Source organism: Protomyctophum parallelum, assembly GCF_964188405.1.
Source record: "Protomyctophum parallelum genome assembly, chromosome: 4".
NCBI lineage: Eukaryota > Metazoa > Chordata > Actinopteri > Myctophiformes > Myctophidae > Protomyctophum > Protomyctophum parallelum.
The window spans coordinates 42,723,943-42,747,895 of NC_139700.1; the positions used below are offsets into that span (position 1 = coordinate 42,723,943).

A 23,953-nucleotide genomic window follows, 5' to 3' on the forward strand; every position below is an offset into this window, starting at 1 on the left:
GTACAGTATAACAATTCTTATCCATAAAATAGTTGCGACTATATCACTGCACTGTATATGCCATGTTGCCTGAATGTCTTTATATTTTAGTTTCTTTAAAATGTAGTCACATACACTGCAGCGATAGAATGCTGAATGTTTGCAGAGTTAGAAATATAGTCTACTGAGTATTGGACATTTTGCATTGCTTAGCCAGGTGGTCTGCATATAGTTTACATTTCTTTGTGTCTATATTGTTTGCAAGCCAACGGCACCCAGACAAACCCTTGGGCTGCAGGGTTATGGCTAAAATAATAATTCTGTCTGTCACACTTTGCCTAGTGTGGGTAGTATGAAACCAGAACAAACTAGAACTGCACTCTGTTGAGTGCATACTTGCTTGTTGCACACTAGTAGGCCATAAATGGCCAACTAGTGAAAGTACTTTCGACCGCTGTGAAGGAACGTTTGAAATGTATAATTATTAGGTGTAACTATTTGCTACCTACCTACTTTATGCATATAAACACCTATAGTATTATTAAGTATGGTTCAAGTTTCTATCTATATAAGAAATACAGTTTTATCGATGTAGATATATTCTAGATCCCTTTTTAGTTTTTCAAAGAAAAATAAATCATTGATATGTGATGAAAAAAAAGGTATATAAACTGAATTAAAATATATTATACAGTATAATTATTGTATTATTTATTGTAAATTGTCAATTGTTTTAAATGTATTTCATCTTGGACTATAGTGATATTAATACTAAATCTATGTATACATATACATATACTATATAGAGTAGTTAAGTTGATTAGGTAAGTTAGTTAAGTTGGTAAGTTGATTAGCGGAATACTGTGGTTACTTTGCGCCAAAAACCGTGCCAGCCAACCCGCCACTTGATGCGTATGCAAATAAAACAGCAGATTTGTGCCTGGTTTGCTGGGACCAGATTACATAAATGACCATATTTCTTACGTCATCATTGAGAGCTAGTCATACATATACACACCACGTACTCTGGTCCCAGCAGATCAGGCACAATTTGCTATTTTATTTTACTGATTATGTATATAGTATACGTATGACTAACTCTAAATGATGACGTAAGACATACGTATACATATACTATATAGAGTATGTAGTTGTAAGTTGATTAGCGGTATACTGTGGTTACTTTGCGCCAAAAAACGTGACAGCCAACCCGCCATTTGATGCGGAACGAAGACCGGGCGAAATTATTACTTGCGCGCTCTGCTTGCGCAAGTCAGGCAGTCCTTGATGCAGAGATGTGGTGTTTCTTTATTCACACAGATGAACAAAAGTATGTACAGGGCTCACTGGACAGGTAGCTCCTAGCTCCTTCCACCTCCACAGTCCTACTCTGATTGCCAAGGCAGTGGGAGGCCTCCCTATTTATAAAGGCTAAGCCCCTCCCACTGGAACACACCACCCTGAATTGATTCCACAATCAACTTCAAATAACTTCATTTCTCCTTTCAGAAACTTACACCAGTAAAAATTACACCAGTAACTTCTTAATGTCCAGGGACAACACATATTATTCATCACATATTATTCAACCAATTATCCACATCATATAATAAGATATACAAAAACGCGGTTGGCATGACCCCTATACCCAAACCCACAGTTCGTATAGGTGCTCCCTACAATGGAGCTACCAATCAGTCATCAATCAATATACATACACAGTCCAAAATAATACAATTCTCTGCAACATACACAATAAATAATAATTCAAACCCATTTGTGTCCCATCCTTCCTGTTAGATTACGGGGAAGAAATAACCAGAACTTAATACAGGTCGTTAAATATATCATCAGTGGCAGCAGGGTGAACTGCCTCATCGTCAAAGACGACTGACAAATTGAACACGGATGAAATCACCAGTCAATCTCAGTTCATATACTGTACTCTCACTATATGGTCAGGAAATATGGGGTCATGACCGAAAGAAAGAGACTGCGGATACAAGCAGGCGAAGCTGAAATGGGTTTCCTCCCGGGGTGTGGCTGCCTGACATCTCCCTCAGGGACAGGGTTAGAAGTTTAGAGTCTCCGAGCAGAGCCACTGGAAGGAGCCAGCTGGCGTGGTTCAAGTTCAGTGGTGGAAAGTAACTAAGTACATTTACTTAAATACTGTAGTTAAGTTTATTTTTTAGGTATTTACTGCTCAAAAAGCATGGAATACGGATGTTTATATTACAGGAAACTGTCTCCCGTTAAACTTTCCAACAAAGTCCGGTAAACTCCCGAATTGTACCATCACACCTGTATATTACCGTATTACCCGTATATTACTGTAAATGCCCGCTAAACTTGAGGTTTACGGGCAAATCTAGTGCCCATAATTGCCCATTAACTCCTCTTTTCACGCAGTTATACTTTACTTGAGTGATTCTAATTTGCAATACTTTAACTTTTTTATATTGTATACTCCACTAAATGTATTTGAAAATATTAGTTACTAGTTATATAGATTTTGATTGTTATTACAAAACATACTTTATATTATATTTATATTTTACCACTACCACATTTTCGCCATTTAGAAATAGCAGATCCACAAGCTCAAAATGCAACGTGATGTGACGCATTGTGAGCTTGTAGATCTGCTTCTGCAGACTTCTACTTGTAACAGAGTATTTCTACATTGCAGTATTGATACCTTTTACCTAAGTAAAATAAATAGTACTTTTCCCACCACTGGCCTCGGGGCAGACCTGGGAGGAGTACTGTACTGTCTCCCTGCTTGGTCTTCAAACGCATCAGGGGCCCCCAGCAGCCCTGCCTCAGGGCCCCCCAGCAGATAGTATATGAAATGGTTGCTGGGGTGGTGGCGGAAGAGCAGCAATTCTACAAGGGAAGTCTAGAAGCACAATACAGTAGGCAAATGAGCAACAACTGGAGTGTACTATATGTGATTGGTTAGAGGGGAATGCCAGGCGAATACTGCTCGTTCTCAACCTTTAACTATGTATATCTATAATATACCTTTGAGCTAATGCGTGTAAGAAGGAACAAAGGCTTCTGTGTTGCCTGCACCCGGATAATACATTTTGTACAGTGTCCATGGTGTTACATGCGGGGGAGTTTGCTATATGTTAGTTACAGGATCTGGAGCGATATCACCTTGGGAACATTATAGGAAGACGTGGATGAATGGATGGATGTTGTGATTGTTGATAAATCCTATAGTTTAACTATTTATTAGAAAGAGTACGTCATGGCCATTCTGACAGCATGAGCTCCTATACCCAAGGTGACTGGTTGCCTATAGCAGATCTACAAGCTCGTAGCGCGCCACTCGGTGGCGCGCTACGAGCTTGTGGGTCTGCCATTTTTGAAAGATTGTGAAAATGTGGCGCAAATCTTTGAATATATATTCTTTCACAGCGAACGTTTTAACTCAAACCTTTGCTTCTGCTGGTCCCTGGAACAACATATTTTCAGATGGGGATTGGCGGCCAATCACATATAATTTGTGGGGTCCTTGACATGAAATATTGAGCACCACTAATACAGAAACATATGGGTATTTCAGAAAACTGTTTTTTGGGGGATTTAGAAGAAATTTTTGTTTAATTGTGACATCAGGCCTAAATGGGTTAATGGTTCATCTTTTGATATATATTTTTTATGTGTACCTGCTCTCTATATCCCTATCACGCAGACACATCACGTCTGTTTTTGACCTTTATCTAATGAGTGTGATCATGTATTAGTCATATTCACATGCACATGACATTTCTAATATTGACCCATTAAGACCTGAGGCCGCGACTCTAAAAATGCCTTCTAAATCAGTAGTTCTTCCATGCCAAGGACCCACACATATATTGATATACACTTTCCGGTAAAACCATTGCAGATTTACAAGCTCACAGTGGAAGTGGCACACTGTGATCTTGTATAGACTACCTGCTATTTTTGAATAGCCGACGCAAAATCTACATGGATGCTTTTGCAATTTTAATGGGTTAAAACCCAATTAAAACTCAATTGAAACTTGACACGCAACACTTTTATTATTCATCAGCAAAATAATCCAATCTGAGTCTTTGTGTTTCTGCTGTATATGAGCGATGTTTGGCAGGCGAAGCCATAAAGGTCTGGGTATATAGCGCAGTGTGGGAGTGACACACGCTAATGAGAAGTCGGTACGTGCGTTGTGCCAGCATGGATATAGGTGGTGCGAGGGAGAAGCGAACACAACGGTTCCATTGACGGCACTTAACCAAGAAATGTGAATGATGGTCTAGCGGAGGTACGTAACCTCTGTGTCCTATACTGGCAGTGTGCACACTAAAAGTTGCCGTTGATCGATTAGCTCTCTAGAGTCTAGACCTCAGCTGAGACTGAGAGAGAGAGAGAGAGAGAGAGAGACCCCCCCCCCCCCCCCCCTAGACCTTAGCAGAGAGAGAGAGAGATAAAGCAGAGACACCCCCCCCCCTCTCTAGACCTTATCTGAGACTGAGAGACACCCCCCCCCCCCTACCCAACTACATATTGTATTAGCGTTAGAGGTGTAAGTGTGAGTAACGTGCAGCAGAGCAAGTCTAATCCACTCTCAGACTTTTTGCAAGAGTGGCTAAATACATTGAAGGAGCAAATAGCACTTCTCTCTCTAGGTCGTCCTCAGACGAGCCCTCCATTGTCGCTTCCAGTCATTTTAAGACATACCTTTGGGTTGCTTTGTAGGCCAACATCTGTGTTTTGGATTCTGTGCACGCAGTAATGTGAAAGTGTTAGCTGGTTGAGGACCAAAAGTGCTGCCTGTGGCATTCTGGACTAGAGGGTTTAAGACTTAAACCCTCTTGGACTAGAGGGTTTAAGACTTAAACCCTCTAGTCCAGAATGCCACAGGCAGCACTTTTAAGTGGTTTAAGTCATTTCACAGCTAGCTGTCACCATCTACAAATTTACCACGGTATTTGAAAGCTACACCTTTAGAAGAGAATCGGAGAGAATCAAACTTTATTGTCACATCACATTTTTGAACTGAAAAAAAAGGCTTCTAAATCCCAATAGTTTTCTGAAAAAACAACATGTTTATATGTCAGTTGTGCTCAACCTTTTTCATGTCAAGGACCCCCAGAATTATCTCTATTGGGCCACGGATGACTGACCCCCATCTCAAAATGTGTTGTTCCAGAAACCCCCCAGAAGCAAAGATCTTAGTTAAAAATGTTCGCTCTGAAGAATATATATTCCAAATTTGCGCCATATTTTCACGATTTTTCAAAAAATAGCAGACCTGCAAGCTCGTAGTGTGGCACTCGGTGTCGCGCTATGAGCTTGTAGATCTGCCATTTTTCAATAGCTAAAGCATATAGCATAATGCTTAAAACACCAACAGGGGTTCCCGCTCAGAATGGATTAATGCAGTGCTATATAATGATCATGATAATGTGCTTCATGGTCAGAAAAGTTACGTCCCTCCAAAACGACACAAGCGAAAACCTCAGCTTATGTGTGTCGTGAGTTGCATCCCAATCCTCCCCGGGACCATGAGGCAGAATACCAAAAGGCCATTTCATTATGCAGGGCACTACCGTCAGCGGTCCATCCTGACCGCCAGAACCACTGCCTCTAAACCTAGCTTGCGAATGCAGCCCTCCTCCTCAGGCTCCTAAAAAGCCTGGTTTATACTTTTTGGAAAGAAAAACAAATACCAGATGGACAAGCTCAAAACCTGTTGCGGATGCATCACGTTTTGATCTTGGCGATCAGCTATTTTAGGTGTGTGACGATGCCGTCATACAGTATCGAGGATTCTCAATATTTCCAGTAGATATGAGGCAAAGACAGTTGGGTCCAATCAAAAAGGTTTAATTGAAGATAATACAAAAAGGAGCATAAGTCAAAGAGATAAAGTAGATAAAGTCAAAATGAAAAGAAAAGCGATGAATCCAAATAGAAAAGTACAAGTGTCGAAAAAGAATAGCTGTGCAAGCGCAGCCGATGAACCGTACAGAAGTAGAGTTGCACTTGCTCCTCTGGGTTTAGTCTGGCATATTAGCTGACTTCCCCCATCTTCCATCCTGGCTATAGCCGTGCTCCCACAAATCGCAAAGTCATCGTCCCACACGAGAGTCCATGCCTGTTTTCCAATTTCTTGTCCAAAAGGTCAAAAAGTCATATCCCCTGGGCCCTGACACTGAGATTTCTTAGAATCCGAATAGAACATTTAAGAACTGCCAAAGAAGTCAGCTCGACCTGGCAACAAGCCGGGATGATTTCATGTTGCACATGGATACCAGTATAATCACATACTGCAGGAGTAATCAAAATTTCTGTGGTTCAGAGTGAGACAACGTGTCCCACAAAGAGCAATAACACACAGTACAGGGTCAACGTGAATACACTCGGTCAGAGGGTCAATTAAAGCATACATAGATGGTTAATAGAGTATACACCCCTGTATATAGAATAATACGCCCCCTATAAGTATGATTCCTGAACAACAGTACAATGGAGCATAATAGGGCATTATACTGCACCCCTTCTATCCATACTTAAATTTTAAGCACTGCACCCGTGATGTGTTCAATAGCCCCTCGCCCCTCTCTCTCTCTCTGTCTCTCTGTCTCTCTCTCTCTCCCTTCTGTCTATAAGAAGTGACTGCCAGTGTCCACACAGCATAGAGTGCTGCCCTAAATGTCAGTGAGCTTTATGCCCCAGATTCCCTGACCTAAAAGCCGGGGTGATTTTATTTGCTTTCTTGGCTCCGTGCCTCCTGACTGAATCCCCGGGTGCTACCGTGCTCGTATTATAGATCTAAGGAGACTGCATGCGCTGCTGCTTTAAACTAGGCCTTGCCACCAGTCACCACCAAGCTGGGCTCTGAGTCGGAGTGACTCTAATGGCATATTAAAAACCTAGCCTGGCTTTGATCATAGCGGGAGGCAGTTTCTTTTGGGCCAGATCAGAGGTAATGAATTCCCAAGAGGCTTTAAAATGAGTGTGAGTCACCGTAACCAACAGCCAGAGTAACCCTTGTTTTATGCATGGTTGGACACCAAATCCCATGCCCGAAATGGACCTGGGCCATGCTGAATCCATGCCTGTACACAGTGTACAGTGAATGGAATTGAGCATGCTGCATTGATGCCTGTACACACAGCCAGTACACAGTGCAGTGAATAGACTCATTGGACCATGCTGAATCGATGCATGAATATTGTATACAGTCAGTATACAGTGGCTTGACTTACCTGGTGACCACCAGGTTCAAGTAGGACACTTTTTATTGTCTCCACCAGGCCGAAGGCATGGGGGGAGAATATGTTTTGCACTCCGTCCGTCCATCCATGTGTGGAGGGAGGGCAGAATCCATTTCTTGCGACCGACGTCCGTCGCGACGGACCTGTCCGTCGGGGGGTCCGCCGGTCCGTCGGGGGGTCCGTCGGTCCGTCGGGGGGTCCGTCGGTCCGTCGGGGGGTCCGTCGGTCCGTCGGGGGGTCCGTCGGTCCGTCGGGAGGTCCGTCGGTCCGTCGGGGGGTCCGTCGGTCGGTCGGTCCGTTTTTGCGTCGCGACCGTCGGTCGCAGGGTTAGGGTGGATGGATTCTGCCCTTGCTGCCCAAATGGTAACTCTGTCATTTCTCTACCGTTTTGGACGGGGGTGGTCTCTTTGGAATCGTGTGGCCCCCCTGGAGGTTTCTATGGGGGTCTCGAGGTTCGGGGACCCCTGGGGACCCCCACGGACCCCCAAATGGTAACTCTGTCATTTCTCTACCGTTTTGGAGGGGGTGGGCTCATTTGAATCGTGTCGCCCCCCTGGAGGTTTCTATGGGGGTCTCGAGGTTCGGGGACCCCTGGGGACCCCCAGGGACCCCCAAATGGTAATGTCACCTGTGGACACTAACTGTAATTGTCTCGCTGTCTCGCTGCTGCGCTGCGCCGCACAGACAGCAGCTTGTGTCAGTTGTGTGTAACATGTGCGTTCGTGCCGTGTTGCTGGTATATTATTATTATTATATTTTTTGCGCCGCCGCGTTGTCTCGCTGCTGCGCTGCACAGACAGCAGCTTGTGTGTAACATGTGCGTTCGTGTTGCTGGTATAGATATTATTATTATTATTATATATCATATCCTCCTTCCCAGCCTCCCCGTCCTGGACGGCGCAGAACAGCGTTGGATCGCCGGCCGCCTATCGTTGATCGCCCGCCGTCTCCTCGAGGACCGCCGACGCAGATGGTTTACTGCTATATGCCATAGTGTTTATTATAGCTACTATTATTATTGGGCATTTGCTAACTTAACGGTGTGGCACGTATTATTGTAGTGTACAGTACATTGGGTACAGCGGTCATTCAGGCTTCAGAGGGCTGCTTACAGGGGTGGAATATTCTCAGGGTTGGCTTCACCTGTCTCTTAGCGCCCCTATATTGGTGAACACGCATGTTTGTATTTTACTGCTGTGATTTTCGATAGAAGTGTTATCCTATTTTGATATAGGCTTATTGCAGTGATCGTTGGTGTGCACTTGATTTGCCGTGGCATCTTTTGTGGTCGTGTGTACTAATGTGTATACGATAATCGATAATATATGTGCACTAATCAATCTTTGGGCTGCTTAGGAGATTGGGTGGGAACAAACACTGTGCTATTATCCAGATTCCTGAGGTGGACATTTCAAGAGGAGCTTGTGATTATTGCTTGCCTAGGAATAGGATACAGTGTGTTAAGTTATGAGAAGTTCTGCAGCTTACACGTTGCATTCGGAGAAAAGATTAGATCCATTTAGCCAAGCATGGCATATTTATTATTATATTAAGGGCTCCCTGTCACGCATCATTCTCACGGTGACAGACCCAATACAATACAATCACTGAATGAAAAAACACCGGTCCGCTCCACACACAGGCAGTGGTCATGTGACCCGAGTTACCTGATCACGCCATAGGAGACAAACATGCATCCCATACCTTGCGCCTTGGCGCCTCACAGTGGCACAAGCACAACACTGCATATCACACAGAACAGCAGTACAGAATTACACACAATACACAAGTGAGGACATACATCCCGTCAAATCTCAACACAGTGCCTATTTATATTGCTATTTGCTACGTTTTAATAATTGCCAGTCATACAGTATAAATTGCCACATTGTTATACCTATACATTTACGTATTTTACTTGTATAGTGTTATATTTGATATCCTGCTACATGATTTTATACTTACCTGTTTTATCTCCGAGCTTATAATAAACTTTGTTACTTTTCTATACGACCTGCCTGCTGCTGAATATATTCAGAGTATACTCTTCATTAGCAAACTGTAAATAAAGTACTAAACGAAGGAAAAACCCCCGCGGGGATAACTGACGTTATAAGAAGATAACGCCCCTGCATGACACCTCCCTGGCCACCGTATAGCGCATTGACAGGTCTGTCTGTCTGTCTGTCGTAGCATGCAGATAGACAGATAGGGGGGGGGGCAGTTTGACAACAGCGGCTGACACATGTTCATTGATGATGATTAATAGGCCTACTGTATATGCTACTGTGCTGCTGGATCGTCGATAAATGGACTATAGGCCTACTGGACTTTGATGTTATACTGCACGGATATAAGCGAACCAGTTTATCAATGTTGGATAGTTGGATACCTGCATGCGCTCTTTGCATGTGCACGGCAGATGGAGAGAGAGAGAGAGAGAAAGAGAGAGAGAGAGAGAGAGAGAGAGAGAGAGAGAGAAATGAGCTCCGTTCATTGGCTTTATAGGCAAGTGCAGAAGGTTTATAACGACAGGTGCCCACCTTAGAGTAGCCTATATATATTAACTTATTATTATTTTGCCAGCGGGTGCTTTGGCTCTTGCGCGGAGTTGACGCCGTTGTCTATAGGCCTACGTGCCAGGATGATTTTAAATAAATATGTCTCTGTCTCTGCGTCTCTAGAGCTATAAAATATATAGCACACATCATGTGTGACACATGTGTGCACATACACACACACACACACACACACACACACACACACACACACACACACACACACACACACACACACACACACACACACACACACACACACACACACACACACACACACACACACACACACACACGAGATTCTGACAGAATGCAGCGGCGCATTCTTAAAATAAACAGATATACAAGCTTATAGTGTACCATAGCGTACATACCAGCATACTTACCGTTCAATAATAATTAGCATGTATTATTATTAACGAAAAACAAACAGTTTTTTCAAACAGTTGTTTGAAACAACTTCTGATTAGTTACTAACTTTACTAGACCAATTTAAAATAGTATTAGATGTTTTTCGTTAATAATAACTTATGCTAATTATTACTGAACCATTTTAGATGTTTATATTTCACCAACAGGCATGATATGAATTTATAGGAATAATAGGCCATCAGTGGCCACCGGTCGACTCCATTTTGCGCATTACGGCGCCTAGATTGAAATGACCACATTAATCAACAATAGACCATACTGTTCATTGAAAATAGCTGCAAAATCACTATAGTTGTGATGGGATAAAGTAGACCTTTTAAGTATAGTTACCAAGTAGGCCTACCATTAACCCCGCGATGCTGAGCGTGTGTTCCAGCTAAAACTAAGGGTAGGTCTATAGATTTTTAGGGTTAATTATTAGGACCCGATTTTTAATTTCATTCAGAGGGAGAGTCAAGGTATATATTTTATATATAGTGAAACATACATTTCATCGATATCCTTCATCGTCTTCATTTCTTTCATAGTTAAAGCAATTGCTAAGTGGTCTATTGTCTAAAAAAAACACACACAAGCATGAACAGTAGACATCTATTCATCATTATTTATTTCAAATCAAAATACAAACCACTGTCACCAACTCGTCTCGAAGTCCGCGCACACACACACACACACACACACACACACACACACACACACACACACACACACACACACACACACACACACACACACACACACACACACACACACACACACACACACACACACACACACACACACACACACACACACACACACACAACGAACGGTGTGGTCACGGTACCGCTGGCTGGCCTCTGTTTTAACGTTAACGTCAAAGTCCAGTAGGCCTATAGTCCATTTATCGACGATCCAGCAGCACAGTAGCTGTATACAGTAGGCCTATTAATCATAATCAATGAACATGTGTCAGCCGCTGTTGTCAAACTGCCCCCCCCCCCCCCTATCTGTCTATCTGCATGCTACGACAGACAGACAGACAGACCTGTCAATGCGCTATACGGTGGCCAGGGAGGTGTCATGCAGGGGCGTTATCTTCTTATAACGTCAGTTATCCCCGCGGGGGTTTTTCCTTCGTTTGGTACAGTTTGCTAATGAAGAGTATACTCTGAATATATTCTTTCAAATGAGGTTTGGCCTTATATCAAACATACATGCTCAGTATTTTTATTAATACATTTGCAACTATTTGAATAAAGGTTGTATATCAGTGAAGCCACCACAGCTCATGAAACATAATAGGCTGCATGGCTAACAGGGCTTAGTGCTTCCCTATACCATATCTCTCCTTTCTCTGGCTCTATGACTTATACGCCCATGAAAAATGGAAAATATAAATTTCATTGAGTGTATACCATTTGGAATTATACCAATCGGTTGAGATTTGGCAGATTATAGCCAATGTTAAATATCAACTTTTTGCGCACGGGCCATTGGGACTGTGGCGGCGGTGTTTTACCTATAGGACCTCTGCTTGGATTCATGGTGAGTGCGCACCGAAAAGTAATTGGAATATATTTTTCTTGCCACATTATAAACAAGTTTACTTTACCTCCTCACTGTCCTCAGTGTTTGGGACGGGATGTAGGCCTGTATCATGTGCTGTCTGCGTGCATATAGCGCTGCGCTCCAGTGAAATTGTCATTGCTTGAGAAAAACGGATAAGGGCAGCAGGCAGGTCGTATATAGAAAAGTAACAAAGTTTATTATAAGCTCGGAGATAAAACAGGTAAGTATAAAATCATGTAGCAGGATATCAAATATAACACTATACAAGTAAAATACGTAAATGTATAGGTATAACAATGTGGCAATTTATACTGTATGACTGGCAATTATTAAAACGTAGCAAATAGCAATATAAATAGGCACTGTATCTATAGGCAAGCAATAATCACAAGCTCCTCTTGAAATGTCCACCTCAGGAATCTGGATAATAGCACAGTGTGTAATAATAGTAGCTATAATAAACACTATGGCATATAGCAGTAAACCATCTGCGTCGGCGGTCCTCGAGGAGACGGCGGGCGATCAACGATAGGCGGCCGGCGATCCAACGCTGTTCTGCGCCGTCCAGGACGGGGAGGCTGGGAAGGACAAGCTGCTGTCTGTGCAGCGCAGCAGCGAGACAACGCGGCGGCGCAAAAAATATAATAATAATAATATACCAGCAACACGGCACGAACGCACATGTTACACACAAGCTGCTGTCTGTGCGGCGCAGCGCAGCAGCGAGACAGCGAGACAATTACAGTTAGTGTCCACAGGTGACATTACCATTTGGGGGTCCCTGGGGGTCCCCAGGGGTCCCCGAACCTCGAGACCCCCATAGAAACCTCCAGGGGGGCGACACGATTCAAATGAGCCCACCCCCTCCAAAACGGTAGAGAAATGACAGAGTTACCATTTGGGGGTCCGTGGGGGTCCCCAGGGGTCCCCGAACCTCGAGACCCCCATAGAAACCTCCAGGGGGGCCACACGATTCCAAAGAGACCACCCCCGTCCAAAACGGTAGAGAAATGACAGAGTTACCATTTGGGCAGCAAGGGCAAAATCCATCCACCCTAACCCTGCGACCGACGGTCGCGACGCAAAAACTGACCGACCGACCGACGGACCCCCCGACGGACCGACGGACCTCCCGACGGACCGACGGACCCCCCGACGGACCGACGGACCCCCCGACGGACCGACGGACCCCCCGACGGACCGACGGACCCCCCGACGGACCGGCGGACCCCCCGACGGACAGGTCCGTCGCGACGGCCGTCGGTCGCAAGAAAATGGATTCTGCCCTTGCTGCATGTGTGTGTCCGTCCGTGTGTCCGTCCGTGTGTGTGTCCGTGAGCAGCTAATCTCCGGCACCGTTAACCCGGTCGATGCCACATTTTGCACACACACTCCCTGGATGCCAACGATGAACCTCTGCCCCAAAATTTCTAGAACGGCCTGTTATAGCACCACCAGGAGGCCGCTTTGTGCAAAACAAGTTTTTGCACAGTACACCTACAGATTTTGTCCAAACATCGCGCAAATTGGTACCCAGTCTCTCTAGAGCCATTCAACGAAACGGGTCTTTCAGATTTCTCAGACTCCATCCTGATTGGTTAAGATTGGCTTCCAAAGTTCACAGGAGTGCTCAGTTTCAAACAAAATGCTGCAAATCATGAACACATCGCGTGATTTCCGTGAAATTGTGCACACACATTCCCACTAGGCCGAGGAAGAAATGCCACATGAACAATTTCAACTCAGCCTCAAGGTGGCGCTATAACTGGCCGAAAAGTGTTTTTACCTCTAACTGCACGGATCTGTGGATAACTTTGTATGCCAACTCCCTAGTTTACTTTTGTTGCCCTTTTATCCAACCACCAGATGAAGGCAAGCTGCAATGTCCTACATTCCTATCCTGGTGGAGACCTGTGCCCAGAAGGGCACTTTTTCTAGTTATTATTATTATTATTATTATTATTATTATGCATTAGGAGTGCATGGTTTCTCAAAGAAGGTGTTGTGGTGCAAGCTCAGGGGTGCCGCAGAATACTTTGATCATACTTGGAATATCCATATCACTTCAGTTTAACCACTTAGAGCCTATAGTTAGTAAACCTGAGTTTCTCTGTACTTTTTTCCAGCTACAAACACCAAAGCAGATCTGCCACGCATTGTGAGCTTGTAGATGTGCTATTTTTGACGAGTAAACATTGGGTTAAATGTCAAGTATAACATTACTTTCATCGTGTGCAACAGATATCTACTACAAATACCATTAACATTGAATGACTGGAGTTTCTTCCAGAGGTGAAATGCCCCTTTAAGGTGAATGTATTTACATAATTATGACACAAATTATTGTGTGGTTACTACAAAGTAACAATGTGATTAAGGGGTGGTGTGTTGATGGAAAAGGTTATTTGCAGGGGCGCCCTGAGCCAGAAACATTTGAGAACTGCATATTAGTGTACATTCAATCATGGCTAATTCTATGTGTTTCTGATAATATGTTTGACCGCTCATGTTTTTCTGATGAAAAATAAATGACATTGTTGTGATGACCCCTGGCTGCAATGTGTTGTGAGCTTGTTAATCAGATTTTTTCTCACTATACCCACTGTTTTTTTATATAGTTGTGTTGCCATGTTGATTTAGGGCAGTTATTCTCAAACCATGGGTCTCCACTGCTGTGGATTGGCCCAATCCACGGCGGTGAGATAGACCATAAACCTTGTTTTGACCAGAAATATGCCATCTTGGACAAGGAGTTGGAGATAAAGGCGATTGAGAGAAACAGATTAGAGTGGGCGCAGATGTGTGCGTTGAACTAGGGCTGACCTCGATTAGTCGAATAGTCGACTAATCGATCGGAACGGGTCTCAGTCGACTGACCACCTCTTAGTCGATGTTCAAAAAAAAATTCTTTGCCCCAAAGAATTGTATATAAAAATACAATATTTACAAAAATATACAAAAATATACAAAAATATTGTATTATTCCACTAGGTCTGTGGGGGACATAAACACATTTGAACATTCTGACTGTTCAAATCTCCAATGTGCATGTGGAGTGTGTCTGCCTGTGTCGCAATGTGCCACTGCCTGTGACTTGAATCGCACAGTGTGCTGGCCTGATAGACTCCAGAATCTCAATCTCACCTGCTGTGCTCAATCTGGCTAATGACAAGCCTCTCAGTTGTTAAAAAAAAAGATTTGAACAGTCAGAATGTTCAAATGTGTTTATGTCCCCCACATACCTAGTGGAATAATACAATATTTTTGTATATTTTTGTAAATATTGTATTTTTATATACAATTTTTTGGGGCATTTTTTTTTTTTTTTTTTTTTTTTTTTTGCCCCAAAAGATTGTATATAAAAATACAATTAGTCGACTAACAGCAAATTTATTCATCTATCAGTCGACTATACAAATCCTTAGTCGGGGACAGCCCTGCGTTCCAGTGTTGTTCACAACATCAGCTAGTGACCCAATGCTACTGTGAGTAGCATTACGACTTGATCTACTGTAAAAGATCAATTGCAGTAGATCTACGTTATTGCCGCTAAGCGTGGTATTTATTTATTAACGCAGATGGCAGGAAGCGTGTCTTGACCGGTGTTCCCCAGGGATCTATACTGGATACCCTTGTTTATCCCTCTACATCAAATCTCTTCACCAAAATTAGATAGGCCTATAGCTCTTTTGGACACACCGACTCATTTTGTGTATTCCAAAGTTCAAATTAGTCTTTGCGATTTCAGGAGATAAACGATTACCTCAAGAACATTACAATGACTGTAATATGACTTATTTGCCGATCATTTGGCTAGAAACACCTTTAAACCGAATATCAGCCATTTTTTATTTATTCTTTTTTTGTATAGTGCACTTTGGCTTTGTAGCCTTTGTAGGGCAGTGTATGTCATTTACCGAATAGGGACGCCGTGGGACTCTACAGTTGTTCTGTGCCAGTGACTTTAGCCTGTTTTGCAGAATCATGGCAACAGAAGGTCAACAACAGTATTTATTTTGAACCTCGTGGAAGTATTACATTTTATTATATTATCACACACGGATTACTCTTTTCCAAGTGCAAGGATGTGTTCAATGTGTATTTGATGGTGTGCTGCTGCTGAACTTCATTTGAACTTGATGTATAACCCATTCTAGATGGGAACCCCTTTTGGTGTTTTAACATTAACATTAACATTTAAGCATTATGTTATACTTTAGCTATTGAAAAATAGCAGATCTACAAGCTCATAGCGCGCCACCGAGTGGCACGCTATGAGCTTGTAGGTCTGCTATTTTTGAAAAATCATAAAAATGCGGCACAGCATTTTGAATATATATTCTTTCAGAACGTTTTTTTTATTTTGACGTCGGGGCCTAAATGGGATAAAACTATGTGATTGGACAAGGCACCGCCACCCCTGAGCAACCTACTTTGCATGCAGGCATATACAGTATACGTACTGTAACTGACCCTGTGAGTGAGTGATGACGGCAATTCATTGGGAAACATTATAGAGCACCGAAGTCCTGACGTCACTGTCGGTAGAGGGCGTTAGTCCCCAGGTTCATGTATTTTCTATTTGCATTGAAATCCCCATAGGGGGATTCTAGATCTCTTCATATAAGAACTGCGTTTGAAAAATAAACCGATCATCCCGGCCTTTTCACTCATAATGGATATGAAGCATCGACTGAAGGTGGAAATGTACAAATATACCCAAAGAGTAACAAAATAAGCGTTAGAAATTAGTCAAACAACCCAGAGACTACATTTCCGGATAGGCGGGTGGCTGCATCTGGCCGTCGCACAACAGAAACTGAATGTTAATTACGTTTATTTTTATTTTATTGATATTTAAGGTTTCGTGGTTAGTACGAGTCGAGTCACCACCAGCTGAGCTTACGTCAATGAGGAATCTCAGGAACGCAATGTGTTGACAGCTGGGCGTGACGTATATTAGCAGCGACATTGCCTTCATATGTAGTTTCAAGGCTTTTGCGGCCACATTCATTCCATTTTCTGTGTGCACGTCCCTGGCTGTATATATGTCCGCAAAACAAATGGTGAACAGGAAGCAAACAAAAGTATTTGGACTTCATTCTCTGCCCCGGGTTCACTTCACAACATCCATCGCCTCGACAAAACATGTTTTATAGGTCCTTGAAAGGCACGTATATCCTACTGTACCACTGGGTTTGTAATTACAGATTTTTTTGAGCAGCTGAATAAATAAATCACTGCGGAGGTTGTTCCCTGGTAAGTCCCACACATGGCTTTATGCTGCGAAGTCGACAACAATACATATTCATAATGATTTCCTCGCCGCCTCAATCACCTTACCACCGCCGCCATGTGTGCGGACTCTCGGGGAAACGCACCATATGTTGGGTTTTTTTCCCCCCGTTCTCCGCCAACACACCCTGTGATGACTGGTTGTTTATACTTGGTTTGTCTCTAAACTGGAAATAGCAGATCTACAAGCTCACAGGGTGTCACAGTACTGTGCACACAGTATGGTCGTCTATTTCCTGCCGTGCGACACAATGTCGACGTGGGTTCCTTGGGGCAGTTCCAAACCCTTTTGACCTTTACAGGTCCATTTGAATGGTCCAATTGGAACCATTTGTACCCTCTCAGAGTTATAAGGGATCCTTGAAATGAATAAAAATGTATATAATATACATAATTATGAAGACGCACAATCCCATCCTCCGCCTTTGGTGCTTTTCGCCAAACATAACAAAAAGTAAGAGGGCTCCCGGCTCACTTTTTGACAATGCCCACGGCTTTTATTTCAACCTTGCTGTCTTTTTCCCTGAACGAGCACCCAATTCACGCCAGTGAAATAAGTCTACATGTGGGCAGAGTCCCCCCACACACACACACACACCCCAGCACTGTCAGTTTACCGCTCCATGAGAGAGCTGTTAAGGCCCGCCTCGCCTTTTCCCTTAGCCAGTTGCCATGGTTACACCAGTGGTGTCTCCTCCGCAACAGCGGCGTTGTGTGCAGAGCGCTGTGAGAGCAGGTGCATTCTGGACCTTCTGACAGCTGTGCTGGCTAGGGGTTCCACCACCACACCAGTGTGTGTGTGTGTGTGTGTGTGTGTGTGTGTGTGTGTGTGTGTGTGTGTGTGTGTGTGTGTGTGTGTGTGTGTGTGTGTGTGTGTGTGCGTGTGCGTGTGCGTGTGCGTGTGCGTGTGTACGTGCGTGCGTGCGTGCGTGCGTGCGTGTGTTAAAGGGGAATACCACTCATTTTCAGCATTTTACTATGTCATTAATATACCTTAGAGTTGTTGTGTGGAAATAGTAAAAAAGCCCCCCCACCATTCTGTGTTTCCTAGAACTGGAGGTCTGAAGAAAATCAGTAACATTATGAAGTACAACTTTGTGATCATGTCACTGAGATGTACTTTGTTGTTACTAATTACTCCAGTTCTAGGCAACACAGAATAAGGGGACTTGTTTGTATTATTTCCACAAAACAACTCTAAGGTATATTAATGACATAGTAAACTGTAAAATGAGTGGTATTCAGTGAATATTGTTTTTGGTGAAGGAAGCAACAGTCTGCTGCTGTGTGTGTGTGTCTGACTGATAGGATTAACAAACACAGCTGTAATACTTCAACATGATCCCACCATATGGTGCAAATATACAGGGGTGCTTCCTATTTGTATGTTACTGATTACCTTTGTATTGCTGTTATCTGACAGTACTGTCCTTACTCTGCATCTGTAACTTTGCAATCTGGGAACCCATTAAGGTAAAAACAAACATATTCGGTAAACCTCTGGAGGCACCACCTCCTAATTTTGTTTAGAAACAGGAATTTGGTTTGGCTATACCTTCCTCTAATTCCCGGGTGCTCTTGTGTGTATTCCTACTAACAACAACACTACATGTTTAGGGCAGTGGTACTGACGTATTGCGTAACAGCAGAATCTGTCTTGAGAGATTGGCAACTTTGTAATTACTCTGAAGTCTGAACCAGTGTTTTTGGCAGCAAATTTAGATTTTAGTTTTAGTCATAGTCTCTTGAATACTTTTCATTTAGTTTTAGTCACCTGGAATGTTTTGGTGTTAGTCTAGTTTTAGTCGACTAAATCTACAGTTGATTTAGCCGGCTAAAATGTATTTTGGCGGGCCTTGATGCCGTCGTAATGCCAGTTTTTACACTTGCTGAAAATAGCTGATCTACAAGCTCACAACACGTCAGGTAGATCTGCTATTTTCAACATGCAACCAAGTATAAAATGACATACCGGTATACTGGATCTCTTATCCACTAGGCCCTTCCAAACATTTTAGTCTAGCTTCTAGTAATCTGTTGGCGACATTTAGCTTAGTTTTAGTCATAACAGCTTTAGTTTTCATTTAGTTTCCATTTAGTTTTCGTCAGTGAAAAAAAGGTAGTCGACGAAAACAAAAACAACACTGCTCTGAACTGCTGTGCCATGCATGCCTCCTCTGGAGGACGACTGCCATTCCCCGGCGGGCGGGATCAATCTATATCTTATGGATCTCCTCCGTCTCTTCCTCTAGATGTACATCCAGACGGCCACGCTGACCGTGTCTCTCAGCCTGAGCGCCTCGGTGTCTCTGGGGATGCTCTACATGCCCAAGGTGTACATCATCATTGTCCACCCGGAGCAGAACGTGCCCAAGCGCAAGCGCAGCTTCAAGGCCATCGTCACGGCGGCCACCATGACCAGCAAGCTCTCCCAGCTGGCGTCGTCGGAGCGGCCCAACGGCGAGGTGAAGACGGAGCTGTGCGAGGGCGTGGAGGCCAGCGGTAAGAGACAGTCCCCGCGCACCAGTGTGAGTTTTATAGGGCTTTGAGCAACCAGTCGACTATTCAACTAGTCAACTAGTACATCCATTAGTCGACCTTGTTGGTACTAGTTGACTAGTTGATAAGGGTAAAAACTGTTTTTTGTTTGGGTTTTTTCCCCGTTTTTGTAGGCCTCAAGATCAGCTAGAATGTTAGATTGTATTCACAAATATACACGGTTTTAAATTTAGGCTACAAATATAAGTTTATTTTTTTTTCCCTTTTTTATTTTTTACATAATAGGTAGTTAAACAACTAGACTAGTAAACTAGGCAACTAGGCAACTAGTAAAAATCACTAGAAGTGAAAGCCCTTTTGACAGCTAATTTCGACGTCAACGAAATCTACAGTTGATTTAATGATTTCGTCAACAAAAAAAATATTTTGTGCCGGCTGTAATGGCATTGAATTGCCTGGTTTATATACTCAGCTGTGTGCCGAAAATATCAGATGTACAAGCTCACAACGTGTTGCACCGCGACACACTGTGAGCGTGTAGATCTGCTATTTTCGGAAACGACCAAGCATAAAATGACTGGTTTCAGTTCTACTGGATCTCTTCTGCACTAGTCCTTCCCTAACATTTCAGTCAAGTTTGTATTTATTGATGAAAATGTCAGTATATTAAGTCAGCGGTTCTCAACTTTTTTGGCTGGGGACCCCCGGAAAATGCTTTGGCCAAAATAATTTCGGGACCCCCTGAGGGGTCACGAAACAAACGGGTTCAGAACCCCTGTATTAAGTTATATAGTTTTAGTCATCATAGCTTAGTTTTTATTTAGTTTTTGTAGTTGACAAACATTTATTTAGTCTGCGAAATTAACACTAACTAACTTTATTTTTATTAGTAAACTGAAATAGTCACCGAACTGGTATGACAAAACTGTGAATGTTTACTTGTTCCTTCAATCGTAAACACATTAAAGTGTTCTCAGTGTGTTTGCACGGTATGAATAAAGGATCAATTGAATAAAGGATCAAAGGAACAATAACGTCACTGTATAAATTAAGGATATTACGTACTGTACAGTACAATTAAACAAGAATATCAGGGCTCCTTACTAGTGTCTTTTCCGTTGTCGCTGCACTTTAAATATCTCTGCTGAAGATAGCTGATAGCTTGTCGTCGTTTATTCCAGAATACGGATGCTGGGGTTTAAGTGGTTACTGGTTAACCAATGCTAAGACCGAGATCTATTTACAGATATTATACATTTGCGCAAGGTCCACTTGTATTGCCTGGTGATTAAATCATTGTTATTACTCTGTCACACAACGGTGTGACATGCCGACAACACCTGCAGCATATGCCGTGAGCTTTGAGATGAGTTTAAATTGAGCTTAAAGGTATATTCAGTGATTTCACTCAAAAAACCTTAGGTTTCATTTTTGGCTGTGGGACTCAGCCTTTCGTCCAATCAGGATAGAGAGTCAAAAACGAAACCTAAGGTTTTTTGACCCCCAGGGGTTAACTGGGGACAGGGAGGAACTCCTTATATGGCCAGCACACTCTATAGTAGGGAGGATTATCACAACAAAACAAAAAAATAAGTGATATTTGAATTAAGTGAAATCACTGAATATACCTTTAATGATAACTTGTTATTTTGAGACTGGCGACTGATTGATGAGGTCAAAGTCATAAAAAGTTGTTTTGTTTCAAATGTTGCCTAACAAGAGCTGTCACTGAGCACAGCATGATTCACTTGACTCGTGGCAGACACGTTAATTAAACAGTGCACGAGCTGTCCTGCTAAATTAGTCATGAACTGACATAAACAGTCAAATAAAGCTGTGAACACTGGCATAGCTTGCCCCGAAAGTCCCAGAAGCTTACACCTTACGAATCCACAATGGTGCATCCAGCATTGTTGAATGTCGACACAAAACACCATTGGCTCGTGTTTGTGGGAGGGAAGCTGGGGGGAGGGTGTTCATTTCACTACATGTAATCCAACGGGCTGGGGCAGCAGCTGTCAGCAGGGAGTGTAACTTAATTGGGGAGAATGAATTAAGACATTTTAATTGGTATCCTGAGAATGTATGTGTTTACTAATAAAGAGTTGTGGAGACACGGAGACCCCTGTTACTGAATAAACGCACTTAGCAAGGATTATTATTAGAATGTAGAGATATTTAACACTGTTACTTAACAAACACTCCAGTGATTACTATACAATTTACAATTTACAATTTAGGCATTTAGCAGACGCTCTTAATCCAGAGCGACTTACAATAAGCAAGAACAAAAGCATGGGAATACATCACAAAAAAGCATTTATCATAAAACATGCGTAAGCTAAGAAAGTAACAGTGGAATATCTATATTATGAGACTATACATATAAACTATATATACTACTATGCTATACATATGTACTATGGCGTGCTATGACTATATACAATGCAATTATAGTGCTGTCTACATAACATGCTATAAGTCTGTATCAGATGCTATCTAAGTCTACAGAAATGCTATCTATATCAGAATATAGAGGTTATTTAACACTCATTTTAACAAATATAAAATAAACTAGAAGGGTGCAATTCTGGTGTGGTTGCACTGACGCAAGCTGTGAGGAATCCGCTTGGAAATGAATTCAGTCTTTATTGTCTCCACCAGGCCGAAGGCATGTGGGGAGAGTATGTTTTGCACTCCGTCCGTCCGTTTGTGTGTCCGTCCGTGTGTCCGTCCGTGTGTCCGTGAACAGCTAATCTCGGCCACCGTTAACCCGGTCGATGCCAAATTTTGCACACACACTCCCTGGATGCCAACGATGAACCTCTGCCCCAAACTTTCCAGAACGGCCTGTTATAGCGCCACCAGGAGGCCGCTTTGTGCAAAACAACCCGGTCGATGCCAAATTTTGCACACACACTCCCTGGATGCCAACGATGAACCTCTGCCCCAAACTTTCCAGAACGGCCTGTTATAGCGCCACCAGGAGGCCGCTTTGTGCAAAACAAGTTTTTGCACAGTACACCTACAGATTTTGTCCAAACATCACGCAAATTGGTACACAGTCTCTCTAGAGCCATTCAACGAAACGGGTCTTTCAGATTTATCAGACTCCATCCTGATTGGTTAAGATTGGCTTCCAAAGTTCACAGGAGTGCTCAGTTTCAAACAAAATGCTGCAAATCATGAACACATCGCGTGATTTCCGTGAAATTGTGCACCCACATTCCCACTAGGCCGAGGACGAAATGCCACATGAACAATTTCAACTCAGCCTCAAGGTGGCGCTATAACTGGCCGAAAAGTGTTTTACCTCTAACTGCACGGATCTGTGGATAACCTGGTGGAGACCTGTGCCCGGAAGGGCACTTTTTCTAGTTACATAGTGTGATGTCACTCTAGCCTGGCTTCAGCCCGAATGAATCGCTATATCATTAAAACATTTGTCCTGGCGATTCGGGTCTGGTGACTCGGCCTACGCCAGTCTCCATCGAAACTTTGATCGCAGCAGCTGATTGGCCATCAGCCCCGTCACTCGACAGCGTCAAACAACAAACATGGCTGCCCCCACTGCGGTGACTCGTGACTGTATCAATCTGGCCTATGATTTAATAAACATCATCATCTGACATTTTACCGCCTTTACATGCTAGTAGCGCTCTTTGACTGTGTTTGTTTGGTTAGCAACCCGGTTAGCCATAGCCACATGATTGACAACAACGTCATCTGTTTTCCTACTATTCTGATTGGTTGGTATGAACCAATCCCCGAAGACTGACACTTTGACAACGCCCATTCCAGAAACTGCTGCCGTCGGGAGGACTTTCAGTCTGAATAATGAAGTGAAACTAAATAAAAATTCAGGCTTATGTCAATCCTGTCTCATTGGACATTATATTGTCCAATCTATTTTCTGATCTACTACCTCACAACGCCTCTTATTTGTGAACTTGGCAAACTTTAAGGGCTGCCAAGTGTGTGTCAGTGTTGCTAAAAATGAGTACTTTTGCTCAGCTACCCTGGGTAAATAAAGAAAAAGGGTTTTGACTTGTCTTTCTGTGTTTTACATCCACTCACTCATGTGCAGCTGCAGACGCACTACTTTCCGCTGCCTCCACCAGTGATAATATTCAGGTGGTACAGCCACAGGTCTGGGATCAGTTGGTTTTCTTCTTCCGTGTTGATTCATCTGTGCAGCCTTGGGTTGAAAAACTGATTTTAGGTTTTTTCCTTCTTCTTTTTATAGCTTCGATACTGTATGACAGAGATCATATTGTTTTAGACATGCACTGTCGAAAAAGTATCAAAGTATCCCTACTTTTGACAACCCTACAAGGCACACAGATGTAATATAAGTGCTTTCCAAGCTTTTCAGTAAATGAT

At 43.0% G+C, this 23,953-nt stretch overlaps 1 protein-coding gene across 1 annotated transcript in view; it reads left to right on the forward strand.

The window, feature by feature from the left end:
* LOC310857824 (metabotropic glutamate receptor 8-like) overlaps nucleotides 1–23,953 on the forward strand; it is a 302,996-nt gene that overhangs the window by 275,893 nt on the left and 3,150 nt on the right. Inside the window, exon 10 of the mRNA XM_083763751.1 lies at nucleotides 19,324–19,573. Within this exon, the coding sequence (XP_083619877.1) occupies nucleotides 19,324–19,573 (250 nt within the window). The remainder of the gene's footprint in view (nucleotides 1–19,323; nucleotides 19,574–23,953) is intronic.